Genomic DNA, 17,707 nt, shown 5'->3' with positions numbered 1-17,707 from the left:
CAGGCCATGGAAGTAAATTTTCAGAGTCGCGAGAATTTTCGTAAGACTAGACCCTATACCTGTTGTGCAGCCACGGCGTGCGGTCTCTGTGTAGTAATCAGGTTGAAAATGAGAAACGCCTTACAGAGCCAGATCTCTCGTTTGAAAACGAATGTGAATGCAAAAACCAAACGAAACTCAGGAAACTAAGAAACACAACTAATACACTAGGCAAGAAAACTGGCTTCGTAACATACCGCTCACGAAATGACCTGCGTAGCTTACAGGAAACTAAACAAACCGAGCTTGCAATGGCTAGATGCTTAAACGTAAGAGAACATTCTTCCACTCACAGAATGTTCAGCTGCAACGGATACATCCTCCACCAAGTATGTTGGATGCTTAGAAAGCTACTGTTAGGTAGCAACTCGCTTGCAATTGTGGTAGAGGTACCAGGAGTCTTATTTGTCTCTTATCTTTTATTCTTCTAGCGGCAGCTCAGCACAGCTCTATCTCTCATATCAAATCTAACGTTATTTGCGGACCTCACTATAAACTATAATTGTACAGATGATTGGGTTTGCTCACCGAGGGAGCTCTAGCTTCACACTCAACTGATTAGTTCAATGTGCGAAAACATACCTACATGCTCAACAATAACAAGCGGAGGACCACCAATGAAAACTCCATAACAAAAGTAGAAAGTTAGACAATAAACATGAATCTCAGGACCGGTAAAATCCAAGGTCTGCTTTAATTCTCAAGCATGCCTACTTTAAAATACCACACCTAAATTCGGCATATCCTTTCAGTAGACAGTACTACTCGAAAAACAAAGGAAATGTCTCTGCATGCAGGCTAACTCAAGGTGGTAAAACTTGAATGACCTTAAACCAAGAACAAACTGTAAACGAGAAACACCTTTAAGCGTAAACCCTTAATTGGGACAAGAAAAAACGTTCTAATAAAAATGATTCCTTTTCAACTTCCAAACATACTCCCCTTGTTAAGTGCGGCATCATCCTCGATGCTTTATGACTCAATAAACTGACAAAAGTAAAATAGAAAAAAATAGACCAACGAGTGGTGATCAAGAGTACACTTAACCAAACAACGTTATAGCAACTGAAATCTACCCAAATTTGCAAAACTGAAAGTTGTAAACAAAATGTTAATTACAAAGGCTAAGCCGCCAGCTATGAAGTATTTGGTGACGAGAAGAATTAAAACTAACTAATGGCAACGAAATTGATATGACACTACAAATACATTATATATATATCGCCTTACAGCAGCGTTGAAAATGATACTATAGGCGAATGTTCAACGCGTACAAGACATCCGTTCCGCCTCTTCCCCAATTGATGACGTGAAATTGATTATGTAATCATAAGCACTTTCAGGGAAGTGAGTCGCACATGGACACTGGAACATTTGCTTCAGCTCCTTGGTTTACGTCGAAAACAGGACAGACATACCAAATGATCACAACGGAAGACTATCCAATTGTACACCACAGAACACTTCTCCTCATAACAAAAAACACATACCCGCTTAGCAATAGCGTGAATGCGATCCATATTTCCTGAAAAATGAACGAAACATCAACAATAATAAAAGCAAAATTAACTCCAAGAATGAACTGTAGTCCAACTCGCTAAAACTACAGTCCACCGAACGCAGAAAACCAGCCACACTGGCAGCTGAAAGTGACTGACACAAAGGCCAAACAATCTTCGTTAGACTTCTTTATTCTTCCTGAACTTAGTTCTATTGTACAATATCTCTCAAATAACGCCTTCTTGATAGTGTGTAGACATGTTTACGGTTGTAATTCAACCAAGGCCAGATGGTTCTTTGACTTACCAAAGATAAAATGTGGGTTTTGCCAAAATACACCAACAGGGAGTAACAACACAACTGTTCTTAGAAAATGAATAAAAGGGCAATCAATCAGTTTAATAAAATATTCAAGTGTTTGTCATGACTTCAACCTTCAAGAAGGCCCCAACCAAGGGTAAAATAAAGGAAGAAGGCAAACTTGTATTTCCACAGCATAACTGTTAACTCTAATCTTGGAACAACAGGAAAATGTCAAATGATCTGGAAAATATCTGTGAAAACTACCGGCTCCATGTTATGCCAAGAGAAAGTGAGTGAGCCATGAAGTAAATGACGTAACATAATGACACGTGATTCCTCAAGCAACAGGCTGTGCGACAAGCGTATTGTACGGTTGGAATGATGTCTGCACAATGAACACTGCCGTCGTTATATTCTCCTCCAAATATTATGCTCCTGTTTGGCGCAATGGAAAGGTAACGAGTATAGAACACTCTCTTAGCAGATCGAGAGGCACCTGGAATCTTTGCAGATCTTCTTTATTCTTTAAGAAACTACAGGTTCTTCACCACATCAACTCTACAACAATTCTTCACTATTCTACATCTTTTCTACGAGTATCACTCAAATCACGCCTTACTTTTGTAAGACACTCGCTTGACTCAGCAGAGAGGCACCAGGAATCTTTGTAGTTCTTCTTTGTTCTTGACGACAATTCTACTCAATTCTACATGTACCCTACAAGTATCACTCAAATCACGCCTTGCTTTAAAGTGTACTGTAAACATGTTTACGACTGTAATTCAACCAAGGCCAGATGGTCCCAACCAGAGAGAAGAATTGGTTTGCCAAAATACTCCAACAGGAAAGAACAACACAACTGTTCTAAGAAAATAGATAGAAAGGGAAACAAATCAGGCTGATAAAATGCTTTTGAAAGTGTTTGCCTTGATTTCAGCCTTCGAGGAGGCACAAACCAAGATTAAAGGAGGTAGGCAAACCTGTCCACAGCACAACTGTTAACTCTAATCTTTAAACAACAGGAAAATGTCAAATAATCTGGAAAATATCCAGAAAACACACCCTTACATTAGCTTCACAACATGCCCCCTTGTTAATTTATACATCGTCTCCGATGCATCAAGCTAGTATAACAGACAAAAACAGCAAAAGTACGTAGCAATGTAGAAGTGAAAATTACAAAAGGACCAAAAGGCCATCAAAATGATCTAAATTACCAATATTTAAGAAACTACTAACGAAAACCTAACTCAGTAACGCTATACCGGTAAGTAAAGTTCAGATGTTGCCCATCATAAAAATACCCTGTCCAAATTTTAAAGGATGAAGCAAGAGATCAAAATTTTTATTTCGGAAAATCAAATAAAGCAAAACACTCGACATGTACGACAACGGATTATAAAAAGCTAACTAATCAGAACAAAATGCCGCTAAAGCGTAGAAATTAGACATACATAAACGAAAACTAAAGGAAAAAAGGTTAAACTCGTCACAAACCAAAGCATACTTATAGCGTAAACTGGCCTTAAGCTGTTACCACTGTTTGAGAGGGAAGAAGTCATATAGTTGTAGAACCTTGAAATGTTCCATGTTATACCAAGAAACAGGGAGCGAGCCATCAAGTAAATCAACTGACATAATTAGATGCGACTCTTCAGACAAAAGGCTCTGCGATAAGCATATCGTATGCGGAGAATGATATTCTTCTCAAGCTGAACAGCACCGTAACTGAGGACATGGTAACTGGAAATACGTAGCCAAATAATAACTTGAACTTGTACCAGAGATGGTGGATCCTCGGCTGAAGCTGGAAGAAAAACCACTGTCTGGTCAAAATGGGGAACCTTAGTTACGATGTTTGAGAAATCCATAAAAAAGCTGCATAAACATAACAAATAAAAGGCAACAAAGACCAGATAATCAATCATCTTCAGCCGATACGTCATGCAAAGACACTAAATGGTTGGTGTGATATCTTAACTATTTTACCTACCTAATATATGTAAATGTAAATGTAAAAGCTTCTCCACACACCGCAGAAATTGTGCTGTGATTGGGGCAGACACCAAATCATCAAAACTAAAAATATCTTCATAGTAATTGGAAGCAAAAGTTATAACATCATGTGCCAGACATAAATAACCAGCCCTCTTCAAATCAAAGAAAACTGCACACAACTGATTATCTCAAAATGAACGACAAAAGTTCACAGTTATTGTAGCTCGAAACTGGTTACTAAGTAAAATTCCACTGACCATAAAGAAAGCACAAAGTGAACGAATTCAACCACATTATCGACTTCCCAAATTCAATGGTCTTCCTGGTGGTGAAAATAATCCAAGAAACAGATCAAGAGACTGCCAGGAAAAACATTGGTTAACATGAAAAACATGTGGACCTTGCTTTGAAGAGAGATCATGTAACGCATACTTAAAAGAAGCAAATAAACTACTAACGGACGCATCAAGCTGCCTACAAAAACGACTTGGTGCTAAATTAATTACGTAAAACATTACGGCTTTACAAGAATAAACAAAGTTCAGCAAAGTTCAAACAAAGTTCACTGCTTTGTAGTCTGCAAATCTTTAACTTGGTCTGGAACTTGTCGTTGGTCCTTTGACTGGCGTCTCCTGACAGGTTTGGAAAACTGCTTGCAAACCTTGGTAGAACAGGATGGACCAGGTAAGGGTTGCTTGGGCAATTCTCCAAAGAGACGATTTACAGCCCTGAGGATACACTTGCAGGCAACGGAAAACATTACCAAATCAATAATGGATAAAGCACAGGCGACAAACGCAACGTATTCCGTTATAGTTGTCTCCGATTTAACCTTTGTCTGATCAAACATAGTTTCATGCAGCCTGTTCTAAAGAAGAACTAAGTTGACTGTCGTAGAACTGGTATAACTCATCAAGATCATTAACAGCAGTCCTATTGATAGTCAACGAAGGTGCAATTGTAGAGGCGAGACATCGTCAGAAGCTGGATCCGAGTGGACATAGGTTATTGAAGAAGCTGAAAAACCATAAGGAGATACTGAGGCTCTCAGGTCAGGAGGCCAAAGTCGTCTTCATGCCAACAAAGCTGGCATTACATGGAAAAGAATAAACGGCCAAAGGTGAAATGTCTAAGTGACCTTCAGTAGTTGGTACAGAGCCATACGTATTAGAAAGAAATCTTCTTCCGCCAAGAAGGATCAACGGCTGCAGATGGTCACAGTGTAAACTGATGATTTCTTGAGAAGGATAGTTTCAATTCTGGATTCCTAGAGAAACCCAACCATTGCAAGCTCGAAATTGTCTTTAGTACATTCCTTGGACAAAGAAAGCCTATCTCGCTACTAAAACACTAATCTAGGGATTCAATCGAAACTACCTGCTTAGAGTCTGGACACGTTATTAAAGCAAGGTTGGTTTGTCGAACAGGACCAATGAAACACTTACTAGATAAATTAAACTTAAGAGGTGACAAGTGGTCTTGTAATATTGCATTATAGTTGCAATATTGATTTGAATATATACCAACATCTTCCTTAGTTTTGCATTGCTGGGCTCACCTTCGACGTTCACTGCTTCAGTTATCGCTTCCACTAACTCCGCGGCCTCTTTAGGTTCTTCCTCCGCCATGTTGGCTCTTTTATATGTCGATAGTTCTTCTTCCACTGATCCTCGAGCTCCTCATTTATGTTTTCCTCCTAACTTCTGCATTTAATAGTTCAGCAAGTGTTTAAACATTGAATGACTATGTCAAGGCGGTATAAATTGTCCTAAAATTGGAGTAAAAGGGACGAAAATTACGCTCCTCACAAATCGTGCCACCGCACACTGATCTTACGCATGCTCTCTATCAATCTTTACCGTCATGCTCAACGTCTACCATTTGACTCACTGGCGAGCACAGCCAAACCTTGCTCTAATGCAGATATGGTTAAGCCGAACTAACTTAGATGACAAAACACACTAGCAGGAACGAACAACACAACTGTTCTAAGAAAATAAATAGAAAGGGAAACCAATCAGGCTGGTAAAATCCTTAAGTGTTTTGCCTTGATTTCAACCTGCGGAGGAGGCCCAAGCCAAGGTTAAAGGAAGAAAGCAAACCTGTCCAAAGCACAGTGGCTAACTCTAATCTTTGAACAACAGGAAAATTTCAAATAATATCTGGAAAATATCGATCAAAACTATTGTAGAATAGCACCCCGCTTGCTACTGCAACGGAGGAACCGGGAGTCTTCTTTGAAGAAAATCTTTATTCCTTAGCACAGCTCTGACTTACAGCGGACACCTAATGTTATTTGCGAACCTCTCTATATACTATAATTGTAGACATGTTTGGGTTTGTTGACCAAGAGAGCTCTAGCTTCACACTCAACTGCTTAACTCAATGTGCGCAAACATACCTACATGCTTGACAATATCAAGTAGAGGACCACCAATGTAAATTCCATAACAAAAGTACAAAGTTAGACAATGAACCCAAACAAGAATCACAGGGCCAATAAAATCCAAGGTCAGCTTAAATCCTCAAGCATGCCTACTTAAAAATACCACACCAAAACTCGACAAACCCTTTCAGAAGACAGGACTACTCAAAAACTAAGGAAATGCCTCTACAGGCTCAAACTTGAATAAAACTTGAATGACCTTAAACAAAGAACAAACTCTAACGGAGAAGTACCTTTAAACGTAAAACCATTAATTGAAACTACTAAAAAGCGTTCTGATAAAAATGATTCCTTTTGACTTTCTAACATACTCCCCTTGTTAAATTCGGCATCGTCCCCGATGCTGTATGACTCAAAAACTTAAATAGGACAACGAGGTTAACATGACACGTTAAAAACCATTATATAGATCGCTTTACAGTTATTTACGCCTTTAAAGTTATTTACGCCTCTAAACAAAATGATGTGGTGACAAAGCCACAAGACACAACCGGCGAATGTACATGTTCAACGAGACATCCGTTCCGCCTCTTCGCGAGCAGAAGACGTAAAAGTCACCATGTAGTCATATGCACTCTCGGGGAACTGAGCCCCACACGGACATTCAAACATCCTCTTAAGCTTCTCAACTCTGCTTCTAAAACATGACAAACACACCAAATGATTGCACCAAAACGCTGTCCAATGATATACCACTGAACTCTTCTCCACGAAACAGAAAACACGTATCCACTTCGCAATGTGGTTAACGCGATCCATACTTCCTGCAACGTTAACGAAATACCAACAATAAAAATAATAATAAAAATAAAATAAACTCCAACAATGAACTTTAGTCCAACTCACTAAAACGACAGTCCACCGAATACCGAAAAGCAGCCACACTGGCTGCTGACACCAAATCTTCAAACACAAAAATGTCTTCGTATTGGATTGACGCGAAAGACATAAGGTTCCGCGCCAGATTAACGTAACTGGATGACTTCACGGCAAGCAACACCTCACAAAACTGATTTTCTTTAAACGAGTAACAATAATCCGGCGGGAAGGTAGCACGAAAAATGTCGTGAAGAAATCGTTCGCCCACCATAAAATAATGACAAATTTGAATAAATTCAACAACATTATCGACCTGCCAAAGCAAATTTCGACCAAAACCAGAAAATAGACCCAAAAACAAATCCAAAAACTGCCACGAAAAAGGGTATCCTCTACGAAAAACAAGTGGTGTCTGCTTTGGGAGACAACTATCATTCTGAGGCCTAAATGACGCAAAAAGACCGCTAACTGAGGCTAGACTAATAGCTCCGATCTCATCTAGCATTCTGGAAAAGTTAACTAGAGTTAAGGTTATTATATAGACTGACATCGTAAACAGTTCATTAAAGTTCAACTCAGGTTCTCCGACAGTTTCTTTTCAAGGCTCTTTGACGGAGAACGTTACACCTTTTGAGAACTTCCTTTGGCTGTCTTTTGACGAGGATTTTCCTTACTGGCTTGGAACAATGTTCGCAGATTTCGTGGTGACGGACTGGTGAGGTTGAGGCTGTCAACGGTGGTGGAAGCTCACAGAACTTGCCCTGCCACCAATACCTCTGCTTAAGCTTGTGGAACGTTTTGTGTATACCAAAATGAGCACTAGCTACATGATCATGAACATTAGACAAAATCTCGTACTTTATTGACTGTGGTACAGCGAGCTGAGAAAAGGAATCACGAACACTACGCTTCTGATTGCGATCTAAACGGTAAATCAAACCATCCTGGCCTAGATAAAAACTATCACTTGTCAGAAAAACTTTCCTTGCTCTCTTATCACTAACAGGCAAAACATCATTCGCCAAGAAATCTATCATTTCACTTAACTCAGGGTCTCTACTTTCTCTACTTCTCAAGAATTGTAGACACCTGTGGATCTTCTCACTCAAGAGCGCTTAACTCAGTATCCTCGTAAGGACTCCTAGATAAACTATCAGCGTTGGCATTCTCTCTTCCAGGACGGCGAATGGTATCAAAATCATACTGCTGAAGAAGCAACGCCCACCTAGCCAAACGACCTGTTGCATCCTTAACGTTCATTAGCCAACGAAGAGAACTATGATCAGAAAAAACTGTAAACTTACGGTTGCACAAATATGGTTGAAATTTCTTAATTGCCTCCACTAGTGCCAGGGCCTCTCTTTCGGTGGTGGAGTAGTTCCGCTCTGCACAATTGAGACCGCGGCCATTATATTGGATAACAACCTCTCTACCATTCTTATTCTGCGCAAGTGTGAAACCTATTCCCGAAGAACTTGCGTCAACATAGACTAAAAATTGTTCCTTAAAATCAGGATATACCAAAATAGGAGCAGAAACTAAGGCACGCTTCAACTTGTTAAAAGCGTCCGCGCACGACTCAGTCCAACAAAACTTATCTCCCATTCTAATTAGTTGGGGCGGGATAATTCTGTACTACACGAATCTTACTGGGGTCGGGACTAATACCCTCAGGAGTCACACCAAGATACTCTACTTTCTGTTTAACAAAACTACACTTTTTCGGATTCAACTTGACATTTGCTTCACTCAACCTTGTAAACACTTCTCCAAGATGAGCCGAGTGGTCCTCGACTGATTTAGAGAAAATAATTATGTCATCAATATATATCAAAAGCGATATTCTAAACCCCCTAAGAACATGACCCATAAGTCGCTGAAAACTAGCACCAGAATTAGTAAGACCAAAAGGCATAACTAAAAACTCGTAAAGACAATTATGAGTAACAAACGCAGTCTTTTCACATGCAGAGGGATGGAGATCAATTTGCCAATAGCCTGACTTTCAGTCCAAAGTCGTAAAAAACTGAGTGCCACACAAAGCATCTAAAGTATCAGAAACAAAAGGCATGGAAAAACTATCCTTTTTCGTAATTTGATTAGCCTTGCGAAAATCAATGCAAAACCTGCTAAAAGTGTGCAAAACGAACATGACCATCTTTGTTCTTAACTAAGACTACGGGTGAACTCCAAGGTGAAACTGATTCCTGAATAATTCCTTTCTGAAGCATTTCTCCTACTTGGCGATCGATCTCTTGCTTACCCTCAGGACTAGTACGGTAAGGCCTTTCTTTAATTGGCATAGCATCCCTAGTATCGATCACATGTTGAACAAGTGATGTTCTACCCACATGAGTAGTAAAGGGCGTGAATATAGGTAAGAACCAATCAGAATTGAGTATTTCGTCTCTCGACCAATCATATTACGGTATTTTTTGGAATGTGTCATGGCGACTTTCGATGGCGTTGTTCCTTTTTAAAAGTAACACAACAACATAATTGACATGTTTCAAATAGTTTTAATAACAAAAATCACGCAATGTTTTGTTTTACACATGTTAGATGTAGTCTTTGTACCATTTTTAGTTTCAAGTGTGAATAGAACATTCTTCCCCCTTAGAAGAGGTCGCAAATGCATTCTGGACTTTCGACTTCCATGTATTCTACAATGTTTTCCATGTCACGAATGTTACGATCTGCATATCCGTAAGGATACGTAACAAAAGGTGGTGGGGTTGACAACACGTTTATCGAATACGAGACCGTATTGTTTGGTTCTAGGAATGACACGTAATTCTTTAGTGGCTGGGTGACGCGTGAAGAAGTAGGGGTTGACCACATTCACTTGTCGTCTTTGTGTTTGGGGCGAAGTAATTTCGTTGATGACATTTTGTTTTAAGATGGGGTAATTGAGTTGACTGGCGCCACGCACGTTGCTGAGAGTGAACCCACGCACTTTGCATTCTATTTTTCCCTGGGAAGTTTGGTAGCCGTGGTTTTTGGGACCGCCTGACGTGAAGTCAACAATGTGATCACCCTCAGTCAACTCATTGGTTAATTCTCCCAAGTAGTCACCAGTGGCGAGTTTGGGTTCACCAGGACGCTGTCGGTAAATCACTGAATCGGCGTCAAAGTAGAGAACTTAATGTTGGAGGGTTTTGAGGTATGAATACAGTTTTAGTCGTGCGTGGCGTGGCGCGGCGATAAAGATGTTGGTTTTGCCGTTTTCCACACACTCGTCATTGGGGAAATTGTAGACTATTTCGAGCCGTTCTTCGTTGCCGATGCATACGGAAGTGATGTCACGTAGCGGATCGAGGACCACCTGGTAAAGTTCTCCAGGCCTGCTTACAGCGATTGTGGAGGATTTGTTGAGATTTTCGCCGACTTTTCCCCAGAAGGAGTTCAGCATGAGTTTGGCAGTGGCTTTTTTTCCTGGGTTTTTGACGACGTTCTCTGGGTCGAGCTGGATGCCTTCGCCTTCAAAGTAATTGGCCACGTATTCTGCTTTTTTGGCGGGTGTGTCAACTTGGATAACCGCTGGCTCCTATCTTGATTTTCAGCCAGGTGTTGACGTATTGCTTGAATAACCCTTCTTTTTGTTTGGATGGGGGAAAATGCCAGACTTCGTAAATTTGACGTATGACATAACCTGAAGTCACCGCTTCCTGTAATTCGGGAGTACACCACGTACCGACGAGTTGCCTTTCTTCTACACTGTGTTTGCAGATGTGACTTCGCTCCGCCATGGTTTTGGCCGTTTCTGTTTCTACACACGTACGACATAGGGGGAAAGTGAGTTTTCCACCATGACGAAAAGGTAGTAAGGATGAAACAACCCGTGGGGAAGTAGAATGGTGATTTTGGCCAATCCGAAGAATTGATTGATGTCGACATTTTCTAACCCAACGGTGATGATGTCTGGATGACCGGTAGGATAGACTTTGTACTTGTTAACCCACGGGTAAAGGGAAGTGACGTGTTGATAGTGTATTTTTTCATTTTCGTCAACGTGGTGGTGGAGTTGAACGGCGTTGGTTCTCCCCCCGAAAAAGGCGTCGCGCAGTTGAAGGGGTGAGACAAAATGTTTGGAGGCTAGAAAATCCTTTAGAGTTTGGTTGTTCTTGCACTCACGTTTCCAGTCACATTACCAGACGGTGACGAGGTGATGTCCTTCGGCTCGTATCTTTTTGGCTTTGCAACGAGTAGCGATGTATGAGTCTTGGAGGGATAATTCTGGTCGCCTCTTGGTGCATATGTGCCTTTTGTCCGGATAACAGCGTAGACAATCGTGGAATAAACACCCATTGAACTCTTAGACGGTATTTGTTGTGCTGTCTTACCCATCTACGAGGTAACCAGCAATGCGGACTTCACCCCCATTGAAGACGTATCTGATTCTGTCTGCGGCGGCAACACCCGGTTGACTCAATTGTTGGTTTTTTCCACGTTAACCATTGTCTTGGTTGGAATGATTGATTGGTTTGAGCGCTAAGCCAACCTTGAGGCGGTTCAATAGCAATCGTGCGAGGCTCTAGACACTTTTGACGCCAGTAGCAATGACAAGCGGAGGCGATGGTGATGCATTTTTCAAGAGGATCGAAGTCGGCTTCTCGTTTGAGTTGATCGATGAAGGAGCGGCATCCGGCTTTGAGGAGTTTAACATCGGATTCGCAATAGGCTTTCATTTCGTCGACGAGATTGAAGCGATAATTGGTGGCGTCTTTGTTGGCATGCCATTGTAGAAAATCGTCACGCTTTTTAGGAGACATTCCGTCTGGGTCATAGAATTGAATGTCCGGTATCGTTCCTTTGTATGCTTGGTTTTCGGCTGTGTTGAAGAGATGAGGAAAGTAGCCTTTGTGAAGTTCGGTGAGACCAAACTTGACTGGAAAGGCTGAGAGTGGCAAGGGAAGGAAGCAGAGGGAATCCTTGAAGGTGATTTGATCGGAACGAAACGACAACACTTTGGCACCGATTGACACGTTGTTTGTTACTTCTCTGTGGTTTTCGTAACAGTGTTGCAAGAGAAACATTCCATCGTAACCTTTTAGATTGTGGAAGAGGACAAACTACTTTTCTGTCAGCACCATCGACTTCTACAGCTAATTCTTCAAGTGATTCGATGAAGGCGTCGGTACAGTTTTCCCCGTAAAGAAGATGGCATTAGTTGGATTCTGACGTTTCGTAGCCAATTAATATGTTGTGTTCGTCGGTGATGGCTTCATGTTCGGCATAGACTAGCAAGGGTGGTCTTCTTTCCACTACAACCATTTCATTTTCCTCTCCAACGACGACACGCCCTAAAACATCTTCGGGTGTTGCTTTTTTTGTCTTGGGTTGATCATCGTCTTCATCGACGGGTTGAATGAAGCAGAGTTGTTTGGAAATTTCAACGTGTTTTTCACAGTTTCTGCACTCGGCCCACCCACATTTGTGACGCGGGTCTTTGGGTTTTCCATTTCTTTTGTATTCCACGAGGTAGTTTTTGCAGCACGAGGGACAGTATTTGTTGTAGTCGCAAACACTCTTGGTATTGATCGTACCTTTTTTGGAGTGGTGCACCAGACATTGTTGACCGAAGAACTTGAGATGACAAATTTGACATTCGACGTTGGGTGTGTCGTGAGCACCGTTGGCAGCCTGAGCGGCATCTGAAAATTTTTGACAGGCACGATCCAAACAACTTGGGCATGAATTCGTGTTGCATCGGTGATGCTGTATGTCCTCGTGATCATATCCTCGCTTACAATCGTGACCAAAGTACGATTTGTTTAGAAACCCTCCGTAAGAAGTACACCCGTCGAAGTGTTCACCATCTTGAATGAGGAGAAGGAGCTTTGGGGTAGCGACGGGACCTGCATCGGTTTTGTTGAGTCGGTCTGCGACGGGACCATCATCGCGGTTGTTGAACCTTCGTAACATACTTCTAACAAAACGAACTGCATAACTGGCAAAAAACTAAACAAATCAAGCTTGCAATGGCTTGGTGCACAAAACTAAAAGAACATTGTCCCACTCACAGAGTATCCAACAACAAGGTAAAGTTCTCCACCAAATATGTAGAATAGCAACCCGCTTGCAACTGCAACGGAGGAACTGGGAGTCTTCTTTGAACAAATCTTTATTCTTCTAGTGGCAGCTTAGCGCAGCTCAGACTTACAACTGACACCTAATGCTATTTGCGAACCTCTCTATATACTATAATTGTACACATGTTTGGGTTTGCTGACCAAGGGAGCTCTAGTTTCACACTCAACTGCTTAACTCAGTGTGCGAAAACATATACCTACATGCTTGACAATAACAAGTGGAGGACCACCAATGTAAACTCCATAACAAAAGGACAAAGTTAGAAAATAAACCCTAACAAGTTTAACAGGGCCAATCAAATCCAAGGTCAGCTTAAATCCTCAAGCATGCCTACTTAAAAATACCACACCTAAACTCGACAAACCCTTTCAGAAGACGGTACTACTCCAAACCTAAGGAAATGTCTCTAGAGGCTCAAACTTGAATAGAACTTGAATGACCTTAAACAAAGAACAAACTCTAACCGAGAAATACCTTTAAACAAAAACCTTTAACTGAAACTACTAAAAAGCGTTCTAATAAAAATGATTCCTTTTGACTTTCTAACACTAGTATAACAGACAAAAACGGCAATAGTATGCGGCAATGTAGTAGTGAAAATCACGAAAGGCTATCAAAATCACCAAAATGTACCAAAATTTAAGAACTTTTACCAACAAAACACTTATCCTATGATGAAGTTTACGTACATATTTTACCAAAATTTTCATGATAACTACTTACAAAAACCTAACTCAGTAACGCTACCGGTTAGTAAAGTTGGGATCTTGCCCGTCATAAAATCCCTGTCTAAATTTCAAAGTATGAAGCAAGAGATCAAAATGTTTAGTTTGGAAAATCAAATAAATCACTTGATATGTACAATAACGAATTACCACGGGGACATTTAAAACCCTATTTTTTTTTGTCCACTTGAAACTTTTGAATTGAATTGAATTGAATTGAATTGAAAAGGCCTTTTCAATCTATTTACCGCATACCACTGTGTTCTACAAATGGTAATTTTTAACTGTCTGAAAATACCCATCACACTTTTTTTATCTTCGTCTAATACTCCTTTAGAGTTAGCTCTTCAGTGGGAAATTCGTTGGGTACGTCGTGATGGAATTCTACAGTTGAAAGTGAAAAATTACTTCACATTTCTTGTATAAGGGCTTCCACATCTGTCACTTTTTCTAGCTTCAAGGTTTCAAGGTTCGTTTATCTCACACTATTTACTTTAAATTAACATAGAAAGAAAAGTGTAATTACAACAGATGATTACAAGATAAAATAATTACAGTACAGATTCTAATAAGATTAAATATAGAAATACAGTTAACTATAAAAATGAGCGAAAAAACGGAACGACGTTTCGGTGTCATCCTGGCACCATTATCAGTAAAGAATGCAACAGAAAAGATAATTTATACATAAAGTGAAGGTGCGAAATAGAATAAATTAAATAAAGACTAAAAGTAACTGTCCGGTGTTCATTCAGAAGATGTCATAAAATGAAAGTTTTGTCCGTTAGACAAATAGTTTTGCACAGATGGAGTCTGACTGGGTGTTTAGACTCGGTCTCTTCTTTCTGATCCAAAGCATTTCGAATATTAAACAATCAAGCTTTCCCTGACATTTCTTTAGGATGGCGAAGTTACTTGTCAGGTCGCCAATTGTATTCTATTTCACACCTTTACTTTATGTATAAGCTATCTTTTCTGTTGCATTCTTTAATTGATAATGGTGCCAGGATGACACCGAAACGTCGTTCCGTTTTTTCGCTCATTTTTATAGTTAACAGTACAGATTATAACTGAAATGTGTGTGGTGGTCAAAGTAGCAAAGGCTTTCTAGTTGACCACCTCCTACTTTTAAGTAAACAAAGAAATGACTTTATTGGGATATTAGAAAATGTAGGAAATGTTTGTAGAGCCTAGGATTAATGTACAAGAGAGATTTACATGTATATATAAACGAAGGTATGTTAGAGATATACTGAACCAAGCACGAAATCTAAACGGGACAAGCTTAACAAAAGAAAAACAAAACAACAACAAAAAAACATACAAACAAACAAACAAAAACAAAAAGAAAGGAAAAGGACAACACATCATCAGCAGAAACAGCAGCGACAACAAAGACCAAAATATAAGCAGACAATCATTATTATTATTATTATTATTATTATTATTATTATTATTATTATTATTATTATTATTACAATTCCTGCCGTATGACAATCGTATGACGTGATAACAATAGCAATTTGATTACTCATTGGGAAAGTCCCTGTGGTATGACATCATCGACTTCCTGTTTTTCCGACAATTGCGACTTCCTGTTCATGAGATGTCGACATCACAAAGGATCGATACTACACGAGATCACATGCCGGGATCACAACTCGGAGATGGGCCATGAAAAGCAGTGCATTTGTTGGGTCGTTTGACTCAGATCCAAATCGCTACTGAGATAGATGAAACTGGGTGTGAGTTCAGTTTTGGCGTGACAGCACAAGTAGTGCATAAATACTGCAACACTTGATCCTGAGAAACCAGACGAGTATGAAAGAAGCAACAGAAAGTCAGCAGACATGAACACAACGGAGAATGAATCGAACTGCTCTATTTGGTTCAATCCTACAGCAACCAAAATTGAACAAACCTTTGCTTACTGCTTGATCTTCGTCGTTTCGCTGCTTGGGAATTCTTTTATAGGAATAATTGTATACAAAACGCAAAGTTTGAGAAAACCGATCAACTTTTTCATCCTCAACATGGCCATGTCCGACCTGCTGTATCCAATATTCCTGGTCCCACGGGAGCTTACCTATCTGTACGCGGACTCCTGGCTTACCAGTGGTCAAGCCTTGTGTAAAATGGTTTCCTTCTTAGCTTTTGTCTCCATTTCTGTGTCTATCCAGAGCCTAATTCTGATAGCAGTGGATCGATTTGGAGCTGTGGTATTTCCCCTCCGTTCCCCAGTTATCAGTTTTAAGCTGTGTCCATTCTTCATTCTCGGCACCTGGATCGTTGCGATATTAGTCTCCTTGCCATATTTCTTGGTGCGGAAACTTACTGAATATGAAAAACAGCTGCCTTGTAGCTTACGGTGGAATGAAGCCTTCAGAGATTCCTCACTCCCTAGAAATTATTTTCTTCCAGGATACGTTGTATGTCTTTATGTCCCCGCCATCATGTTGACCGTACTTTACTCTATCATCGTTATCAAGCTCAAGTCACAGAAGATTCCAGGCGAACAATCAACCAACGCTGAGCAACAACGAGCGAAAAGGAACAGAAACGTGTTAAAGATGGCCATTGCTATAGTGTTAGTGTTTGTAGCGTGCTGGATACCCGTCAGTATTTGCAGCTTACTAGTATTATTTGCACGGGACAGTTTACCTTGTGGCTTCTTTATATATAGGCATATTGCCTATTTTATGTCTGTCTCAAATTGTGCCATCAACCCTTGCATCTGCTTCTTTTTCAATTCCAGTTACCGCGATGCTGTAAAGAGACTCCTCAACTGTTTGCGCGGTGCAACTGTTTCAGCTCAAGGTGCAGCACGGAGGGAATAATTTTCCAAAGGTCCCATCGTAACCTAGCCAATAATTCGCAAATTAACGTCGACCCGTAAAAGAACAATTAAGGCGAAACCGTAGATACGTTTGATTTCTACTTAAATTATTTTATTCCGTATTTCACGTGAATTGCAAAGTGAAGGAACACTTAAAGTGAATTATGGCTTTTTAAAGGTATAACCGCTTTTGTACAAACTCCTAAATTGTAGAGAACTGAAAAGATGCTGACTAATCGAAAATAATTAGAAATTTGCCTGTTATGCCTTACTAGTTATGTTGTTTAGCTTTTGCCAGTGCGCATTCAGAGAAACCTTGTTAAACAGCTAAGAGCCGTTCTTTGAAACTCTGCCTGTCAAAAAACATACAAGAGAGATGTCGAAAGGATTTTAAACCTTTCTTTTCTGGGATACCCCCGTTTAATCGTTTTATCATTAAGAAAACGCTACTCAGCTTACAAGATATGTTCTGATCACTGTGAAAAATAAAATCATTATTAAAATATTGTAGTGCATCATAGTATTTAGCTGCACTCTTGTGTCTCGCCTCCAACTTTCAGCCCCGCCAAAAATTAATTAAATACCACCTTAACTTCCTGTTCGATCCCATCTCCTCACTCCTCACTGTTCAGCAATACTACTTTCTCCTTGTTTTTACCCTGCATCGTCTTTTTATAAGAAAAAAAAAGAGGTGCAAACATCATTATAACTGAAGAAAGTCTAAAACGGTCCTTTAAAGTCAGCTGCCTTCCTGTGAATTAACACATGTGAAAAAGTTTGAACCGATCTCCAACCATTCTTTGGACAAAATTTGCCTTTATAATGACTTTGTTATTGCCGTGAAGTTTCGAAAGTAACGTCAAAACTTTGTGGCTTCTAACATGATAAATCCTGAAAATAGCCGGGAGCCACAGAAAGTAGCGAGACCAGGTTTTTTTTTAATTCCGT

At 40.1% G+C, this 17,707-nt stretch overlaps 1 protein-coding gene across 1 annotated transcript; it reads left to right on the top strand.

The window, feature by feature from the left end:
- Positions 1-15,400: 15,400 nt before the first annotated feature.
- LOC146483213 (RYamide receptor-like) lies at positions 15,401-17,208 on the top strand. Its single transcript, XM_085106250.1, has one exon. The coding sequence runs from the start codon at positions 15,774-15,776 to the stop codon at positions 16,758-16,760; it is 987 nt and encodes a 328-aa protein (XP_084962376.1). The 5' UTR covers positions 15,401-15,773; the 3' UTR covers positions 16,761-17,208.
- The last annotated feature ends 499 nt before the right edge of the window (positions 17,209-17,707 follow it).

Source organism: Pavona decussata, unplaced genomic scaffold (assembly GCF_977016875.1).
Source record: "Pavona decussata unplaced genomic scaffold, jaPavDecu1.1 SCAFFOLD_40, whole genome shotgun sequence".
NCBI lineage: Eukaryota > Metazoa > Cnidaria > Anthozoa > Scleractinia > Agariciidae > Pavona > Pavona decussata.
The sequence above is the reverse complement of the archived record's forward strand: the minus strand, read 5'-3'. Positions and strand labels throughout refer to the sequence as shown.

Bases quoted from the DNA above. Each gene is read 5' to 3' on its own strand.
- LOC146483213 (XM_085106250.1), top strand. From the start codon at position 15,774: ATGAACACAACGGAGAATGAATCGAACTGCTCTATTTGGTTCAATCCT.